Source organism: Sminthopsis crassicaudata, chromosome 1 (assembly GCF_048593235.1).
Source record: "Sminthopsis crassicaudata isolate SCR6 chromosome 1, ASM4859323v1, whole genome shotgun sequence".
Classification (NCBI taxonomy): Eukaryota; Metazoa; Chordata; class Mammalia; order Dasyuromorphia; family Dasyuridae; genus Sminthopsis; species Sminthopsis crassicaudata.
In genome coordinates, this window is record NC_133617.1 from 712,106,411 (window position 1) to 712,125,174 (window position 18,764).

General features: G+C 36.4%; 1 protein-coding gene across 12 annotated transcripts in view; it reads right to left on the reverse strand.

Annotated features, from left to right (window-relative positions):
* Positions 1 to 18,764, reverse strand: part of ITPR1 (inositol 1,4,5-trisphosphate receptor type 1) — a 387,688-nt gene that overhangs the window by 85,725 nt on the left and 283,199 nt on the right. For all 12 annotated transcript variants that reach the window (XM_074284052.1, XM_074284050.1, XM_074284045.1 and 9 more), the window contains 2 exons: positions 5,645 to 5,825; positions 2,831 to 3,087 (listed from right to left, as the gene is read on the reverse strand). In XM_074284052.1, the coding sequence (XP_074140153.1) occupies positions 2,831 to 3,087; positions 5,645 to 5,825 (438 nt within the window). The remainder of the gene's footprint in view (positions 1 to 2,830; positions 3,088 to 5,644; positions 5,826 to 18,764) is intronic.

Here is an 18,764-nt window from a genome sequence, read left to right on the forward strand (position 1 = left end):
AAGCTTTTGGGGGTAGCCTCCTCTCTGCAAGGCTTCCGATTCACTCATTTGAGAATCCTACGTCAATGTTTAAGTCAATCTAGCTAGAGCAATTCAAAGAAGCTCATCTGGTAGATAAGTACACCTTCCCCTGCATAGTCACACATATAAATAAGGATGACATCTGGACAAGGAGAGCTTATGTTCCAAATTGCAAATAAATCTATAACAATAACAATAAAATTTGTTTTGTTCTAACTAGAACTTTTAATACCACCTTCCATAGAAGGCCTTCCTTCTCTCATGGCTACTAGTGTCTCTCCTTCTAAGGTTGCCTTCTATCTAGACTACAAATATCTTGTATGCATCTATTTATATACTTTTACCCCATTAAAATGGAAACTCCTTGAGATCTATAATTGCTTTTTTATTTTTCTTTGTATCCCCAGGATTTGGCATAATAGTTGGCCCTTAGTAAGCACTTAGTTTATGCTAGTTAACTAATTGCTTTGTTAGGTAATGAATTCCACATCACTGCTGCCATTCAGTGAGAGGCTGATGACCCTAGGAAGGGATTCTTATATTTAGTGAGAGAATAGTCTGGATAATCTATATCTTCTAATTCTAAAATACATGGATTCTATTACTGAGCTACAGGAGAACCTTGTAAATATGATGAATATTTATCATAGAGAAATCTAGGATTTGGTAGTTTTTAACCCAAAGCAGTTTAATGACAGAAATATCCAAAAGGCAATTTTACCCAAGAGGTAAATTTACTGGAAGGGAAATTTGGCTAATAAGGATTGACTCGACCACCAAGTTGTCAAAAATGTCTTACTGAACTTAAAACTTCTTTTAGATATGGTTAGGATGGCATTTGAAGGTAGGTGGGAGCATGAGAAGAAACAAGGAATGAGAAACTATAGGGCAAATATGAAGGATGTTAAGAAGGAACCACAATTAAGTGTGCTACTGATTCTAGTCTTTCAAGTTTTCACAGAAAAAGTAAACCACAGCAACTGAAAAAAGATCTCGGTCATCAGTTGAGAATGGCGTTGTCATAATTTCATATTCTTGCTCTGTGGAACTGAGGTCAGAGTACAACTAGGAGACCTTGACAAGACAGTTAAGTAGCTGTTTATTGTCCAGAGCTAATTCAACTCCAATTGGCTATTATAATAATGAGTCCCATCACTATATGAAGATAGAGCCTAGTGATTAATTTACAAGAGCGTTCACTTTGCTTTCCTAGTAGAGGGATAAACGTGTATTTATATTGGCTCCACCATCCTTCCTTTACCCCATTTCCCTTGTGATCAATGATATTATTATTGGCCTATAACTAATTGTCCTAACAAATCACAGACCATACCTCTCTCAAAATTAAAAAAAAAAGTCATTCTTTTTTGCACAAAAGTGAACCCACATGGAGTGATGGCTATGCAATTGAAAAGAAAACAACAACAACAACAACAAGAAAGTCTTTTAGGTGGTTTTTTTTTTTTCTTTTAACTGAACTTTTTTTTTTTTAAATAGTAATAGCTATCAAATGTCAAAATTCCAAATTTGGTCTTTTTAATTTACAAATCTGACTGCACCAACTAATCAGAAGCCATTGCTTAAAGGTACTGTATGAGGGGCTGGATGCAAACTCCCAGGAATAGCAATATTCTGTTGATTTCATGTCTTTTATGCAAGATTTCACCATCTGAGTCCATAAATGAACAAGCTACAAGTGGAGCAATTACTTCTTTTCCTGTCACCCCTGTTTTATAATTGATTGTGCACATACTCTCCTACATGTCTAAGAGAAATAGAAAAGTCACTACAAGTTAACTGTGGTCAGTCTGTGGGCCATGATAAAAACAACAATAGCATCTAGGACTTATAGTGCACTCTAAGGTTTGCTAAGTGCTTTGCAGCTATTCCCTCATTTGATCCTTACAACCATCCTGTAAGGTGCTATTACTGTCCCAAATTTACAGATGAACAAACCGAGGTTGATGGGAATTAAATGACTTCCCCAATACAGGTTACACAAAAGTAAGTGTCTGAAGTAGCATCATAACTCACATCTTCCTGACTCCCAGCCCAGCACTTCACTCACTGAGCCACTAATAATAATAGCCCATACTGAAGGAAATCATCAACTCAAAGATTTTAAAAGGAATCTTTTCTACCTTGCCAGCCTCGGACTATAGCTGGGTTCTTCACCTGGGTCCATGATCTCATTTAAAAAAAAATATTTTGCTATTTGTATGTCAATATGTGCGGGTCAAGCGTGACCCTCAAAAGGTTGTAGAATCCTAAACATGTGCATGGCTACCTGGGGTCTCTGAGACAACTGGCTGAGGAGCTTCTGAGGTATGATTTTATTTTTCTCTTCCTAGAGAAGGGATGGCTTCCCTAGGTCCTATATTAGTGAGGTATTAAAGAAAGGTACTATGAGGAGCACCATGGTTTAAGCTGCCTCTTGTAAATGATTTACACACACACACACACACACACACACACACACACACACACACGTACATATAATCCATGAGAAAGACAGTAACCTTCCTATAACAATCTTTGCCATCTGAATTGGGGGAATTGTAAACCTTCCTGTATCCCCTAGAGACAACAAACAAATGGTCTTTAGAATAACATACCTAGCTAACAAAGTTACCTGAAACCTTCACTTTAGAGAACCACTTATGTCTCTAGCTTCTTGACTAAAGTGAGACAAACAGCTGAACCAAAAGGAACTAAAACAAGTTATATGAGTTTTAGGAAAGCATCAGCTCAGATCAGGAAAACCATGAATCTCAGAGGCCCGCTGTCTACTCACTTACTGCCCTCCTACCTGAAGATCTCGGTTATGGTTTTCACAGAGGAGCTGTAAGAATCGGAGAATGGGCTGCATGATTGTGATCACGGCACTCATCTCCAGGTCATCTTTAGGTTTGTCTGGTGTGGCCTGGGTTCCACCTTCTCCGGATGGGAAATGGTCTTCAGGATCGGCTTCTCTTCTATAGGTAGTAAAAGCTTTCCTGGTGGCAGCAGTAGCCTCCAATAACTGGTCTCGGACTTCTTCTGTTATTTGGGTTGAAGGCTCTTTTGCTAAAAAAAAAAAAATTTAAATAACAAATAGTATGCTCGTAAGAGAAACTGGCGGGTTCTCAACTCCACAAACATTTACTGAGCACCAACTATATGTGAAGCCCTAGACTGGAGAAGCAGAGATGAAACAAAGGGATTTCTCTTAAGAAATTTATGGAGGCAGCTAGAGAGTGCAGTAGTACTGGCCAAATCTGGTCTCAGACACTTAACACTTACTAGCTATGTGACCCTAGACTTAACTCCAATTACCTTGCAAAAACAAAACAAAACAAAACAAAAAAACAAAATAAATTTTGGGGGCTGCTATGTGACACAGTGGATAGAGCACTGGCCCTGGTGTCAGAAGGACCTGAGTTCAAATATAGTTTTGGAAACTTAATACTTACTACCTGTGTGATACCAGGCAACTCACTTCACTCCAAATGCCTTGAAAGCCTCTCCAAAAAACAAAACAAAAAAGAAACTTATGATCCAGAAGGAGAGCTCAAACACACATGTACACGTGTGTGTGTGTATGTGTGTGTGTGTGTGTGTGTGTAAAGGAAGAAGAGGGCTGGAAAGGAGAGAAATACATCCAAATAAAAAGCAAAAATTGAATATTTTGTTCTAATTAGGGTACCAAACCAAAATTCAAATGAGATTATAATACTATAATGTAATAATACAGGACAACCCCAAAATGGTTACAAAGATTCAAGGAGGGAGACATCATCAAAAGATCTTGGAGGCTATCCAGTCCAAGTCCTTCATTTATAAATGAGGAAATAGGCTTGGAAAGATCCAGTGACCTGCTACTGGTCATACTACAGTTGGGAAAAGTCACAGGTGACCTTTGAACTCTGGTCTTTTTGATCCCAAATACAGTGTTCTATATACTGTACCTCCTAAAAGAATTCACATATAGCTTGAGAAATCATGAGGTTAAAAGGCCTTCATCCTTTTAGGATGATCCTTTGAGGAACAAGTATCTGAAATGAATTTATATATATGAAGATTAGGTGGAAATTTCATTCCAAGGATAACAAATAAACAAAGATGGGAGGGGGAGAGATGAAAATGAGCAATGGGTGGTAGAACTTCAGGAAGAATATAAACTACATGGAGAGGAAAAACCTGCAAGTTAGCCAAGAGAATAGGGTAGAGTCAGATTATGGGAATTCTTGAATGCTAGTTCATTCAATTACAGAAGCTGAAAGGACCAAGAGGTCATTATTGCCCAAATCATCACTAACCAGGAATTCTCTAGTTCTACATCTCTTTAACAAGAAGCCATCCAGTAACCAATTTGTGACTGTAAACACACCAGCTGCCAAAGCTGCCATTTCATTTTTAGACAATTGTAAATGTTAGAAAGTTTGTTTCCTTCTAGCCAATTTGCTCATCAGTAATGATGTTTAGTTTTTCCTTCTGGAGCAAAGCAGGACAAGTCTAATACTTGGGAGTCCTTCAGATACTTAAAGATGACTGTCATGTCTCTTCCTAAGTAATCTCTTTTCCAAGAAAACCATCCCTCAGAAAAATTTCTCCAAAGTCTTTTTGGAGGACATCATCTCTATAACTGCTCTCCTTATGACATGCTCCAATTTGTTAATGTGCTTCTTAAACTACAGATCCTAAGACTAAAATGTCTTTGGAAAGAAATGGGGAGATAATGGAAATTTTGAACTGGAAAATGATTTGATTAGAGTTGTATCTTCAGAAGATTAGTCTAATAAACATCAAAGTTTGTGTCTTTTCTAGAGATTCATACAATTGGAGGAGCTAATAGTTCTTGATAACTTAAGTTTGGACTGAACTGAAATCATCTCTGTCCTTTCCTTGAACATAGCAGCTTACAGTGAAATTTCGGAATAGATTTCTTTTTCATTTCACCAAAAGATGGACAAGATGCTCAAAAGGTACTAATCCCTGATTATTACTAGCTGAGTGCTAACTTTAAGGATTTGTCAAAAACTAGATTTTGAAGAACTATGCTAGAAGCAAAGGAAAGTGTTTTGGCAATGTTACATTGGAGAAGTGACAGTGGCTGATGGGGAAAAACAGTTCATGAGGAATTTGGGCAGTTTTGGTTTTGCTGTTCACTATCAAGTATGATTTCAGTGTTTTTCATCTGGAAGATGAGACTATTGGACTAAATCTAGAGTCCTATCGAATCAATTCAGCAAAGATATTAAATCCTTATTATATGATCTTAAAATACTGTGCTAGGTACTAGAGATATAAAGATGAAAAACAAAATATGCTGACCTCCTAGCTTAACGTCTTATGAATGGTTCTAATTTATTTCAATTCAGTAATCTAATCAATTCAGGTAAAAGGGCAAATTCCTTAAAATAGCAGGATTTAACTCAGATTTCTTTATTGTTTCTATAAAATAGCTAAAGAGCATAAGAAAATTCAAGCTACAAAGACGTTACTTCCATAACTTTCCTGTCTGATCAGGTCTAATTTTAGAAACAATGAGAACTCATAAAATAAGGAATTTCACTGATATGGTACTTTATATGCAAGCCAACAGAATTAACACACATATATACAAAGAAGTTTTGACCCTTACCTCTTTTACGTGACGGGGCATCTCTGTCTGGGTCATCATCTTTCTTTTTATTCCCCAAATCACTAGTGTTGACAGTGACTGTTGCCTTGATTTCTTGCTGGGCCACTTTCATTCGGTCATAGAAAACCTTAAAGAATTTTTCTGACTTTTTATCCTCTGTCAACCGGCAGAAAAAGGAGTGCTACCAGGGAAGAAAAGCACAGGCTTTTAGTGTGGTGCTCTCAGTCAGATCAGTTAATCTTATCTTTTCATCATATCAACAAAAAATATAATCAATTAAGTCATGAAGAACCAACCTCTTAGAAACCTAGAAATGGCTCCAATATTAACTCCTAAATTGGAACACACATTATACATATATTAAACTTAGGACTTTTTAAGATTTTCTTTAGGGAGGCATATACTTTAAGGACGCATTTAAAAATTATTCTTAAAATCTAATTTTCAGTTCCAAATTCTTTCTCTTCCATCTTCCCATTCATTGAAAAAACATTGTAAAAGGTTTTTACAAATATGTAATGTCAAATGCAACATATTCACATATAGATCACATCTCTATCTGGGGATGGACAGAATGTTTCAGCATAAATCTTCTGGAACTGTGGTTTGCTTCATTGTGCTGCTCAGAATTCCTATGACTTTCAAAGCTATTGATCTTGACAATATTGTTATTGTATAAACGGTTCACTTGGTTCCATTCACTTCACTTTTCATTAGATCATAAAAGTCTTCCCAGATTTTTATGAAGTCATCCACCTCATAATTTCTTAAACAAAAATAGCATTCCATCACATAACTTTTTCATTTGTTCTGTAATTGATGGGCACCCCTCAAAATTCCAGCATTTTTGACACCACAAAAAGCTGCTATAAACATTTCTGTATATATGGATTCTTCTTCTCTTTCTTGGTTCTCTTTAAGTATGTATATCTTTAAGTAAGTAAGTATTTAAGTATTTAAATAGTGGTATTCCTAGATTAAAGGTATACACCCTCTAGTACCTTTTGGAATATCTTCTCTCAAATTTATAGGAGTTTATCCATTTTCCTAGAATGTCCTTCCTGAGGCTGTCATTTCTTTGTCACACATATTTCAGCAAAAACATTTGTTGAGATGTGTGTGTGTATGACAGAGCGAGAGACAGAGATGGGGACAGAGACAAAAACAGAAAGAGAACAAGAAAGGAGGAAAGGGCTAGAAAGGAGAGAAGAATACTCCAATAGGTCAAATGTCTTGTCCAAACTCACACAACTATTAATATCTGAGGCAGGATTTGAATTTAGCCCTTTCTCTCAGGATAATAAGCACCATGGAGGTGGTATAGATCATATAATTTAAATGTTAGAAAAGTTCTGAGTATAACAAACTCATTGTGATCTGGTGTGATCAGGGAAAGATCTGTAAAGAAGATGACATCAGAACTGCGTGTGCAGTAAAGGCAGGGGTGATATGTGAACAAACACAAGATTTCACTGGCAGCAAAGTCTTGTTTTTACAAACAGGCAAATCCTGAACAACCTTGTTCCAACTCCCATCATTTATTGTCGCCTAACTAATATATTTTAACTTAACAACAGTGTGAAACCTGGTGGCTGTTTGGAAACTTATTTTGAGAATCAAATTGGCTGCTTAGTAATGGTAGAATGAAAGTTCCCTTTAACAATGTCACCTAACATCGTGTTTCTGCAGAACCAAAGAATGGTGTTTGGTGAAATTTACTTGTACGTGTTTCTGAATGTATTGCAAACAGACAAATAAAAATCTATTATATAATGAGGGTGGCAAAGATGCTAACTTTCATTTGTATTTCTTTTGGGCTCTTTTGTAAGTTATGTTTTTTTCTAGACTTTTTTTTTTAACATCAAAATGTATGTGATGGTCACAAGCTTGAATAACAGGTCTATAGCTCTCAATCTGGAACTTTGATTTTATTTATTAATTTTATAATTATAAAAATTTTTTTTGATAGTATACATGCATGAGTAATTTTTTTATAACTTTATCCCTTGTATTCATTTTTCCAAATTTTCCCCTCCTTCCCTCTACTCCCTAGATAACAGGCAATCCCATACATTTTACATGTGTTACAGTATAACCTAGATACAATATATGTGTGTAAATCCAATTTTCTTGTTGCACGTTAAGAATTGGGTTCCGAAGGTATAAGTAACCTGGGTAGAAAGACAGTAGTGCTAACACTTTACATTCACTTCCCAGTTGGAACCTTGATTTTAACATCAGATATTACTTATTTGGAAGAATGAAGCATCTTTACAAAAAAAGAGAAGCTAAAATTGACATTGTGAGCTTAGAAATGACAATAAGGTTAGGGCAACTTATGTGCTATAAATAGCATTAGTCTAGAAGTCTTGAATTATAATCTCAGCTTAGTCACTGTGTGACCTTTGGCAGATCGTAGCAATTATCTAAACCTCAGTCTTCCCACATGAAAGATGAGGAGTAGACCTAGCTTGATTATGGTCCACAGAACCCAGGGGTTTATGAATTTGGATGGAAAAAAATACACCTTTATTTCAACATAATTGGTTTTATCCATAATCTTATATAGTTTATTTTATACATAGAAAGAGACATTATTCTGGGAAAGGGTCCATAGGTTTTATCAGACTGCCACCAAAGGGATCACAGAAGCAAAAAAAGTTAAAGAATCCCCAGCCTAGAAAACTACAGGGTTATAGAGCTGAAATACATTGCAGGTATTTAATCAGAGCCCAGTCATCTCATAGGTGATGAAACCAAGGTCCATTTTTTTTGCCAAGAGGAGGAGATGTACTTCAGAGGAAAGCACAATCTGCTCTGATCAGATCTGGGTTCAATTTCTACCTCTTAAAACTCCCACTACTATGTGACTTTGGGCATATCAGTGACCTCCAGAGATCTCTTGTCCTTATCTATAAAATGGGGGGGTGTTAGCCTAGATGGATTCTAACATTTTTTTTTCCAGATTTAGGTCTACAATCTTATGATCTAGAAGATCAGGTTTGATTCTGTGGCCAAAGGTTCTTCTTTTAACACCAGTCAATGAACATTTATTAAGAGTTTACTTTATACTCATATGAAAGAATGTTCCAAATCACTATTGATCAGAGAAATGCAAATTAAGACAACTCTGAGATACCACTACACACCTGTCAGATTGGCTAAGATGACAGGAACAAATAACGATGAATGTTGGAGGGGCTGTGGGAAAACTGGGACACTGATGCATTGTTGGTGGAGTTGTGAAAGAATCTAACCGTTCTGGAGAGCAATTTGGAACTATGCCCAAAAAGTTATCAAACTGTGCATATCCTTTGACCCAGAAGTGCTGTTATTGGGCTTATATCCCAAGGAAATACTAAAGAAAGGAAAGGGACCTGTCTGTGCCAAAATGTTTGTGGCAGCTCTTTTTGTTGTAGCTAGAAATTGGAAAATGAATGGATGTCCATCAATTGGAGAATGGTTGGGTAAATTATGGTATATGAATGTTATGAAATATTATTGTTCTGTAAGAAATGAGCAGCAGGATGTATACAGAGAGGCCTGGAGAGACTTACATCAACTGATGCTGAGTGAAATGAGCAGAACCAGAAGATCACTGTCCACTTCAACAATGATACTGTATGAGGATGTATTCTGATGGAAGTGGATATCTTCAACATAGAGAAGAGCTAATCCAATTCCAATTGATCAATGATGGACAGAATCAGCTACATCCAGAAAAAGAACACTGGGAAATGAGTGTAAACTGAGAGCATTGTTTTTTTTTTTGTTTGTTTTTTTGTTTTTGTTTTGTTTTGTTTTGTTTTGTTTTGTTTTGTTTCTCTTCCCAGATTATTTTTACCTTCCAAATACAATTCTTCCTTTGCAACAACAACAACAACAAAATTCGGTTCTGCACATATATATTGTACCCAGGATAAGATATTTAATATGTATGGGAATGCCTGCCATCTAGGAGAGGGGGGTGGAGGGAAGGAGGGGAAAAACTCGGAACAGAAGGGAGTACAAGGGATAATGTTGTAAAAAAAAATTACCTATGCATATGTACTGTCAAAAAATTGTTATAATTATAAAAATTAAAAAAAAAAGAAATAGACAAATTCTTAAAAAAAAAAGAGTTTACTTTGTATCAGGCACTATGCAAAGTGGTAAGGATACAAAGAAAAGCAAAAAAAAAACCAGTTTCTGCTCTAAAGAAGCTCACTGTCTAATGGGATAGACAACCCGCCAGCAGGACAAATAGGAAAAGCATCATAATTAAGAAAAAGTGGGAAAGGTGGAATCTTAGCTGGGACTTGAAGGAAGCCATTCTGTCAAAAGTACCATTATCTTTTCGCTAACCACAACTCTGAGTTTTCCTTGGTCTCCTGGCTAACCTTCAGCCCACATAGTCATATGATAAATCTGTTACATCTTCCTAGATAGCCTCTTTGATGATCACTGTCACTATGTTATATGCGGGCACTAAGTCACATCAGTTTAAACCACAGGTGAGATTTCTTAGTAATGTGTTAATGACATTAGGAAAGGAATTAAGTTGGTCCTGTCAGGGTACAAACAGGACCATACTCTGATTAGCAAGTTGTTCAAAGTTTTTTTCTTGCAGCTGGGAAATAGATTAGAATTACTCATAGGTAGGAAATGCAGTAGAGGGCTGTCATTCAGACTCCTCATCTGTAAAATGGGAATAATTATAGTGCCTACCTTGTAGGGTTATTGAGAGGATAAAATGAGGTCATATTTAGAAAGCACTTGGCAAACTCTGCTGTTATTATTATAATTTAGCAATAATGCACACAGTTTATAAAATTAGGGGCTACATCATAGAAGGCAAACATTAGTAACATAAAAAATAGAATGATGGAGGCATCTCCAAGATATCTTGAGTTCTCATGTTTTGAGGAAGAGAAAGAACCAAAAAAAAAAAAGAAGATAGTTGATGTTTGTACCCTGACAGGACCAACTTAATTCATTTCCTAATGTCATTAACACATTACTAAGACATCTCACCTGTGGTTTAAACTGGCAGGTTAGTCATCAAAGAACTAACCAATATCTTTGTGATGTTTTATCTGACAATGTGGTGTTTGGAAGCAATCATTAAAGCCACTACCTTTTAGAATTCCTCTTTTTCTTCTGAGGACAGCTGAGATGAAACTTTCTTTCCAAGGTCTTTCCTGACCCTCGCCCACTCAGTTATTATTCTTTAAATACTTTGCATGATTTTATAATTCTTCAAATTTATTTGTCTGTGCACATATTGTATCCCCAGGAGAATATCAACTCTTCAAGGGCAAAGACAATTTCATTTTTGTCAGGGTCTGGTACATAGCTTTCATAAATTCTTGTTGGACTGAACTGAATAGTACTGGGTGGATTGGGCCAGTAAAGCCCTGATCCATTTACAAAGTGTTCTTATATACATGATCTCATCTAAATCCCATAATAATCCTATGTAGTCACGTCAGTACAGATTACATCATGACTTTTCTTCCTTCTTCAATCTCTATCACTGGTTTCTTTTCCTGTACTCTTTAAATAAATAAAACACTTTAAAACTTAGTTAGGCTTCTCAGAATATTTAAAACAAAAAACAAGAAAAAACCAAACTTCATCTGGATCTTGCTATCACTAATCAACAGCAGCTTGCATCAAAACTTCTAGAAAAGTAGTTTAATCCCTCTTTATCCTTATTTTTTTCTTTACTTTCTCATTTAGTTTCTTGTAATATGGTTTACATAAGCCTTAGTAATTGCTCTCTCCAAGGTCATTAAAGACTACCTTACCACTGATTAAAACTCCCTGGGTTCTAGTAAGTTGTTGCCCCCACTTTCTCAGCATTATTTGACACTTTGCTTATCCTCTGGAAAACAGTGAATCAGAATGACCCTGAACTTAACTTCTCCAGTTGAGCGCTCTTTCTGCTTGTCACTGGCTTGCTTCTTCAATGATTGATTGATTGTTTGATTACAAGTCAACCCGTCTTTTCTACTCCCTATGCCAAAAGTTCATGCCTTTACTACTTCTTGCTTGGTCTACCATAATGTTCTCCCTGCTTCTAATATCTCCTTATCAACAATTTAGTTGTCATTATATTATAAATGTCTTCCATGTAGATAAAACTATATATTACTTTACTATTTAAAAAGCTTCAGCGGTTCTGGATAACATTAACTCTTTAAACTCTACCTCAATTCAGCTATAAAGAACTTCACCCTTTTCATAATTTTTTTTAGTGTCATAAGCAGCATTTAAACAAAGGTCTTCCTGGTTGCAAGCCCAACACTTGAGATGGATTTTATTACTAGCCATTCAATCATTCCCAGATACAGTTGTTAATAAGCTACTTGGAAGCATGTAAAATAAATAACATTTCTCCTTCTTTGGTGGGAAAAAGTTATGATTACAAACAATGATGTAAAGGGCTGTTTTATTAAGACTACTATCACTAAGAGATAACAAGTTATCTGTGTATCTGTTTCATCCCTTTGCCATTAAGGAACTCCTGAGGAGGGGATGGCTGTATTTATTTATTTTTTTTCTTGGTATTCTCGATACCAAGCACACAATTCATTTTACATACCAGATAATTAATGAGATTTAACTTATTGAATTCTATATATAAAAGCTCAGAAAGATTAAATGATTTCTTTATAGCCATGTAACTCAGAATTCAGGTCTGTCAACTCCTGGTCCAATGCTCTTTCCTTCATACGGCAACCTCCACCTTCTGCCCCATCATTATAACTTTTATTTGTTCTCTAGTTGTTTCTTGCCTGTATAATTAGTACCTTCTTTCCTGATTCTTTTTCAGCCTCTTTCTACTAAATTTGACTTTAGCCTAAGTAACAATCTGCTTTAACTATTTTCCCCCATTCTCCAAAAACTCTAATCATGTGAATTACTCTCTGTATGAGGTTCAGATTTATCCCTGAGAGTCCTACTTCACTTTCACGTCCTGGAATGGCCTAGCCTTCGACTTAGCTTTTCATTAGCTTGTTTGCCAGTCCTTTCCAACCCTAAAGGATATGACCCACTGTTCCATTTTCCTCTATATTCAAACCTCTGTCCCTGCGACCTTCATCTTAAACAGTACAATCTGAAAATCTACCCATATATTCAGTTAATTCTTTCTCAAGAACAGACGAAACTCACCACTTCACTGAAGTCTCCCTCGATGGGCCTCCTCTCACAGCTTTCTAACTTCAATTAGCATCCACACACAGATGTTATCCTATGCTTAAATTAATTGGCTGCTTCTTGGTTTGTTGGGACTGGACTATAAAAGTTACAAGGGTAAGAACTGACTTAGTGATATTTCCCATTGGATTCTTCTCAATTAGCATCTCCTAGAGTCTTCTACTCATTAACAATCTTTACACTCCCAGAAGTCATTTCTCCTTCCTCTGTGCTCTTATTGCTACCTTAAACACTTTCGTTCTCTCATTTCTTACAGTTTTTGTGAAGTACAGGTTTTATCATACCAAATCATTCATTCCTTGATGATACTATTTTCATTCTTCCCCTGTAACTTAGTACAGAGCCTTGGACTTAGTAGGTACTCCATCAATTTTCACTTATTTAATATCTACTAGCAGAGTTCCTTAAACATTTTCTTTTGCCCAACACATTTTTATGCAACCTCAGATACAAAGGTATATAAAATAGCTATACAAACCAAACATTTACTGATAATAAATCATAATTTCACAATTCCCCACATCCAGTTACTCGACCCTATATGGGGTTGCAACCCACAATTTCAGCTTCAGCTTTGCACTTGAGAGTAGGTGGGGCAGGCAGATGGCACATTGGATAGAGTGCTCAGCCTGGAGTTAGGGAGACTCCTCTTCTGAGTTCAAATCTGAACTCACATATTTACTAGCTGTGTGGTCCTAAGCAAGTCACTTAACCCTGTCACCCCAGTTTCTTCATCTGTAAAATGAGTGGAGAAGGAAATGGTAAACCATTCCAATATTTTTGCCAAGATAATCCCCAAAGGAGTTGGATATGTCTGAAAAAACACCTAACACAACAAAGAAGATAGGCACTCAACCACACAAGGGTTGAGTCCAAAATAAAACCTCAAGAATCTTATATTCTAATGGGGGAGAAATTGTATTCCAAAACGTAAAAGATTTTTGTTATTTAATCATTTTCAGTAAAATCTAACTTTTTGTGAGCCCGTATGGAGCTTTTAAATTTTTTTTTTTTTTTGCTAAAGATCACTAGAGTGATTTGCCTTTTCTTTCTTTCTTTCTTTCTTTCTTTTTCTTTCTTTTTTTCTCTCTTTTCTTCCTTCCTTCCTTCCTTCCTTTTTCATTCTCTCTCCCCCCTCTCTCTCCTCTCTCTCTCTTTCTTTCCTTTGTTTTCTTTCTCTTCCTTTCTTTCTGATTTCTTTATTGAATCTTTTTTTTTAGTTTATTTATTTTTAATACACATTGTTTTATGAATTATGTTGGGAGAGAAAAATCAGAGCAAATGGGGAAAACCATGGGAGAGATTAAAAAAATAAAAAAGAAGTGAGCCTTAATGTGTTGATTTACATTCAGTCTCCTTAATTCTTTCTCTGGTTGCAGATGTTTGCCATTTCTTTTTACAGGTCATTTTGCAGTTCAGAAACTGAGGCAAATAGGCTTTAATGACTTGCCCAGAGTCACATGGCTAGTAGGTGAGACCTGACAAGTTGTAACAAGCTTTAAAAGTAGAAGGGATCATTTTATATTTGGTCTCAGAAGTAAATGTTTAAATTAATTAACTTCTACAATTCTGACAAGTAAGCATAAAGCTTATTTTCATTTAATGTGAGATAGAAAATACACAGTTCAGGAGAAGGCAGGGAAAATATAAAACAAAAGGGATTCCTGATGATTTATTAACAGTGGCAAGTTCAACTCAAAATCTTCACTATCACCGAGGACTGAATGACCATAGGAAATGAATTTATTGTCTTAAATATTTCAGGGTCTAATTTGACCTACTCCATGATAGAGAGAAAGCAAGAGAAAGAGATTTCATCTAGCTCTCTGTCTCTGTCTCTCACATACTCTCTCTCTGTCTCTCTCATATATACACACACACACTATCTAAGCATACTTATTCAGTAGATTTGAAGACTGAGGACCAATGAAAAAACAAAAGAAGAATATATTGGTGGTTCAGAAAATTTTGATGTGAGGTTAGGAGTGGAGAGAAGGGACAGAAATCCTGCATAAGTACCATTAATTGAATTCTTCTAATCCCCAGACTGAAAGGGGATAACTATAAAGTCTTATGCTTATGTTAGAAAAAGTCATCTTCCCAAGTATAAGACATGGTTAGAAAACACTGAAGAAGATCTGGGCAGTTTAATAATAGCTAGCATATGTGTGTGTGTGTGTGTGTGTGTGTGTGTGTATGTGTGTGTGTAAATGCAGATACACAGATAGTGTTTTAATCTTTGCAAAGTGCTTTATACATGCCATATCATTTCATGGTTTTTTGGAATGCAAGCTCCAATGTAGGTCAAGAAAGCTATTGTGTTCTGGGAAGCTTCTGGGAAGAATAATGATGGTCTCACTGTTTTTGCCTTGATCAGACGTCATTTGGATTACTGTGTTCAATTCTGGGACATTTTATGAAGGGCACTGATAACCTCAAGAATCATTCTAGTTGTCCCTTACTGAAGAGGATCTATCTACAGGAGAGCAACTGGGAGGACAAAAGGCCTTCAATTCATGCCATACAAAGATGAGTTGAAAGAAATGGAAATACTTGACCTAAAGAAGAGATGACTATAGAATCATGTGATAAATGTCTTCAAGTACTAGAAGGATTGTTGTAGTGGTAGATGGATAAGACTGATTCTACTTGGTCCCACAGGGAAGGGCCAGAAGCAATGGGTGAAGTTATAAAGAGCAAATTTGTGGAAAACCTTCCCAACAATTAGAGAAGTCCCAGAAAGAACGTATCAGGATATCGTGAGCTCATTGTCTATGGATATATTCAGTAAGAAACTAGAAGACCATTTATCTCATGTTCTCTTATTTCAGTTCTTTTCCAGAATTGGGCTGGATTAGTTGGCTCTCCCAGCTCGGTACTTCTAAAATTGTGAGATATTCTGCTTGAACTCAGAAGTCAAGACAGAATCAAAACAAAGGCTAACGCAAGTTGGGAAAGCTGACAAAATGCAAAAGTGTCAAAGCCTGAGATTTCATTGCCTAGCTACTTAATGATCTCTCTCCAAAAAAACAAAGATGGGGGAATGTGGAATAGGAAAGAAACTCATATTCATTTAATTACAGGGAACTAATCTACCACAAAGATAGAACAATATAAACATCATTGTAGAGATGTTTATATTTGGGGAGACTGGTAACTGAACTTGAAAGCCTAATCAGAAAACAGTTGTTTCACACATTTAACCCTAGTAATATTCAAAAGTCTTTTTTCCCCCCTTTTAAAGAAGAACTTTAAAAAGTACGTTGGGATCAATCACAGAAGAAAACCAAAGCACTTTACAAAAAAATCACCATCTGTCTTTTTTAAACTTTTTTTTTTTTTTTTGTGATAGGGAGATGGTGATGAAACATTCAAATACCATTTGAAAAAACACTACTACTATGCCATTGTATGAAAGTGATTATTAAACTGGTAGAGTCTAATATCCATCACTTGAAGGTCAGCATTTCCAAAGTGATATAGACATCACAAGGAACAGAATAGGATAAACCATTCATCTTTAGAATACTGAGTATTATCTAATTTCAGAAAGTCAGTCAGGAGGAAAGGGCTCAAATGTTACTCAAGTAAATTCTAAACCACAGCCCCCATTTTTTTCTGGGTTCTTAGGGAGAAAGGTCAAAAGAGAGAATAGTAGAAAAAAATTGGCTTCTATAATTCAAGTATCTTGCCAACTCACCCCCCTGTTTTTTGGATACTGTAATATATCTGAGCAATTCTAGTTTGTTTTGTCATGTTAGAGGGCACAGGAGCTGCCTTTTCTTAAGTTCCTTAAACAAAAAGATCCCCCAACCACTTGGGAGAGAAATTTGGAACTATGCTCAATGGGCATTCCATTTGATCCAGCAGTGTCACTATTGGGTTCATATCCCAAAGAGATCTTTTTATTAATTAATTAATTAATTTCCCCAAAGAGATCTTAAAGGAGGGAAAGGGACCCACACGTGCAAAAATGTTTGCGGCAGAAATTGGAAACTGAACGGATGTCCATAAGTTGGAGAATGGCTGAATAAGTTGTGGTATATGAATGTTATAGAATATTATTGTTCTGTAAGAAGCAATCAGCAGGATCATTTTAAAGAGGCCTGGAGAGACTGACATGAACTGATGCTAAGTGAAATGAGCAGAACGAGGAGATCATTATACATGGCAAACACAAGACTATATGATAATCAATTCTGGTGGATGTGGCTCTTTTCAACAATGAAGTGATTTAGACCAATTCCAATAGACTTGTGATGGAAACAGCCATCTGTATCCAGAGAGAAGAATATGGGGACTGAATGTAGATTATAACATAGTATTTTCATCTTTCTGTGGTGGTGTTTGCTTGTTTTTCTTTCATTTTTTTCCCTTTTTGATCTGATTTTTCTTGTATAGATATAAATGTAGAAATATGTTTAACCTATTGGATTTAATTTATATCTATAACTTATATTGGATTACTTACAGTCTAAGGGAATAAGGAGGGGGGAAGGGAAGGAAAAATATGGAACATGGGGTTTTGCAAGGGTGACTGTTGAAAACTAATTTTGCATGTATTTTGAAAAGTAAAAAGCTACTATTAAAAAAAGGGGGCATCCCTTGGAAAGGGAAGGATCATGGAGTTAGAACAGTTAGGAAAAGCACTGTGTGAAAGTTCCTGCAGAGTGGTTCCCTATTACCTGCTATCAAGTTCACACAGCTCATGGCTTGGCTTCCTTATCCCCTTACAAAGGGAGGAAGGGAGAGGGTTGGGAAAAATGGGTGAGAGACCTTGAACAAGGCCATTAAGTAGGTTTGCAAGATGAGGCCATGAGAGTCAAGGTTCAAGGCACATTCACCTGACAAGTTGGCTCTACAGCCGACTCAATGACTCAGTTGATTTCCACATAATCGCTTCTTAAGCTCAATAGCTCTGAGTCCTCTGGGATAGGGGGGTGGGGGTGGGAAGGATGGACACGTTACACATTCTTGATGAGCTAGCAAGTTTTACCAAAGCTCTGAAAACAAGTGATTTTGCAAAGAAGTAGACTGACCAAATATCATCTAGTTGGAGTGAGGAGGGAAGAGAAGGCTAAGACTACCAAAAGTCATGCTTGGATCCTGTTCCAATATTTAAAGCTTCAAATTTATTTCTAAGAATTCCAGAGGGAAGACAGGCAATAAAACACAGCATACATAATATATTTGATGAGAGGCAGTGTAGAGCATTGTTATGATAGAAAGCTATGTTTAATGTCATGTTCGGTTCTTTCCTTTGATTTCTACTACCTGTATGATCATGGGTGTCTCAGTCTCCTTATCTAAATAACAGGGATAATAAAACCATTTATACCTAACCTCATGGGGCTGCTTCAAAGTTTAAGCTAATGGACACAAAGCACTTTGCAAATCTTAGAATGCTCTAACAAACTTCAGTGATTTGGTACCTTCAAAAGAGCTCTAATAATGGCTAAAGAGCAAATTTACTCATTCCAGAAGACATTCAAGGGTCATTGCTTTTTTCTCTTGAGTTTTTTCGAGATCCACCCTGTCTTTCGGGTTCATTCTCCACAGAACAGGCTTGGTACCTTTCCATAATTATTGCAAGGCAGAAAACGGGGTTACTTAGCAGAGGTAAGAAACTCATTTGGATTCGATCACCCCATGGAGAAAAGTATCAGGTCCTCCCTTCTGCCAGATGGGATGTAGGATGGGCTAGACTCAATAATTTGTATTTCTCCTTTTCATAGGCACTCTTCTGTTAAGTTTGCTACTGCTATCCAGTTTTACCACTTTATGATTGAGGAAAAAGACTCAGAGAGATCATCAACTGAGCAGAAGTCCAATGGTTAATTAAAGAAGTAGTAACGACAAGGAGCTCCTTTGTCCAAGATCCTTTGGAGGTGTCAGAAAACAGGAGTCACTAAACAAA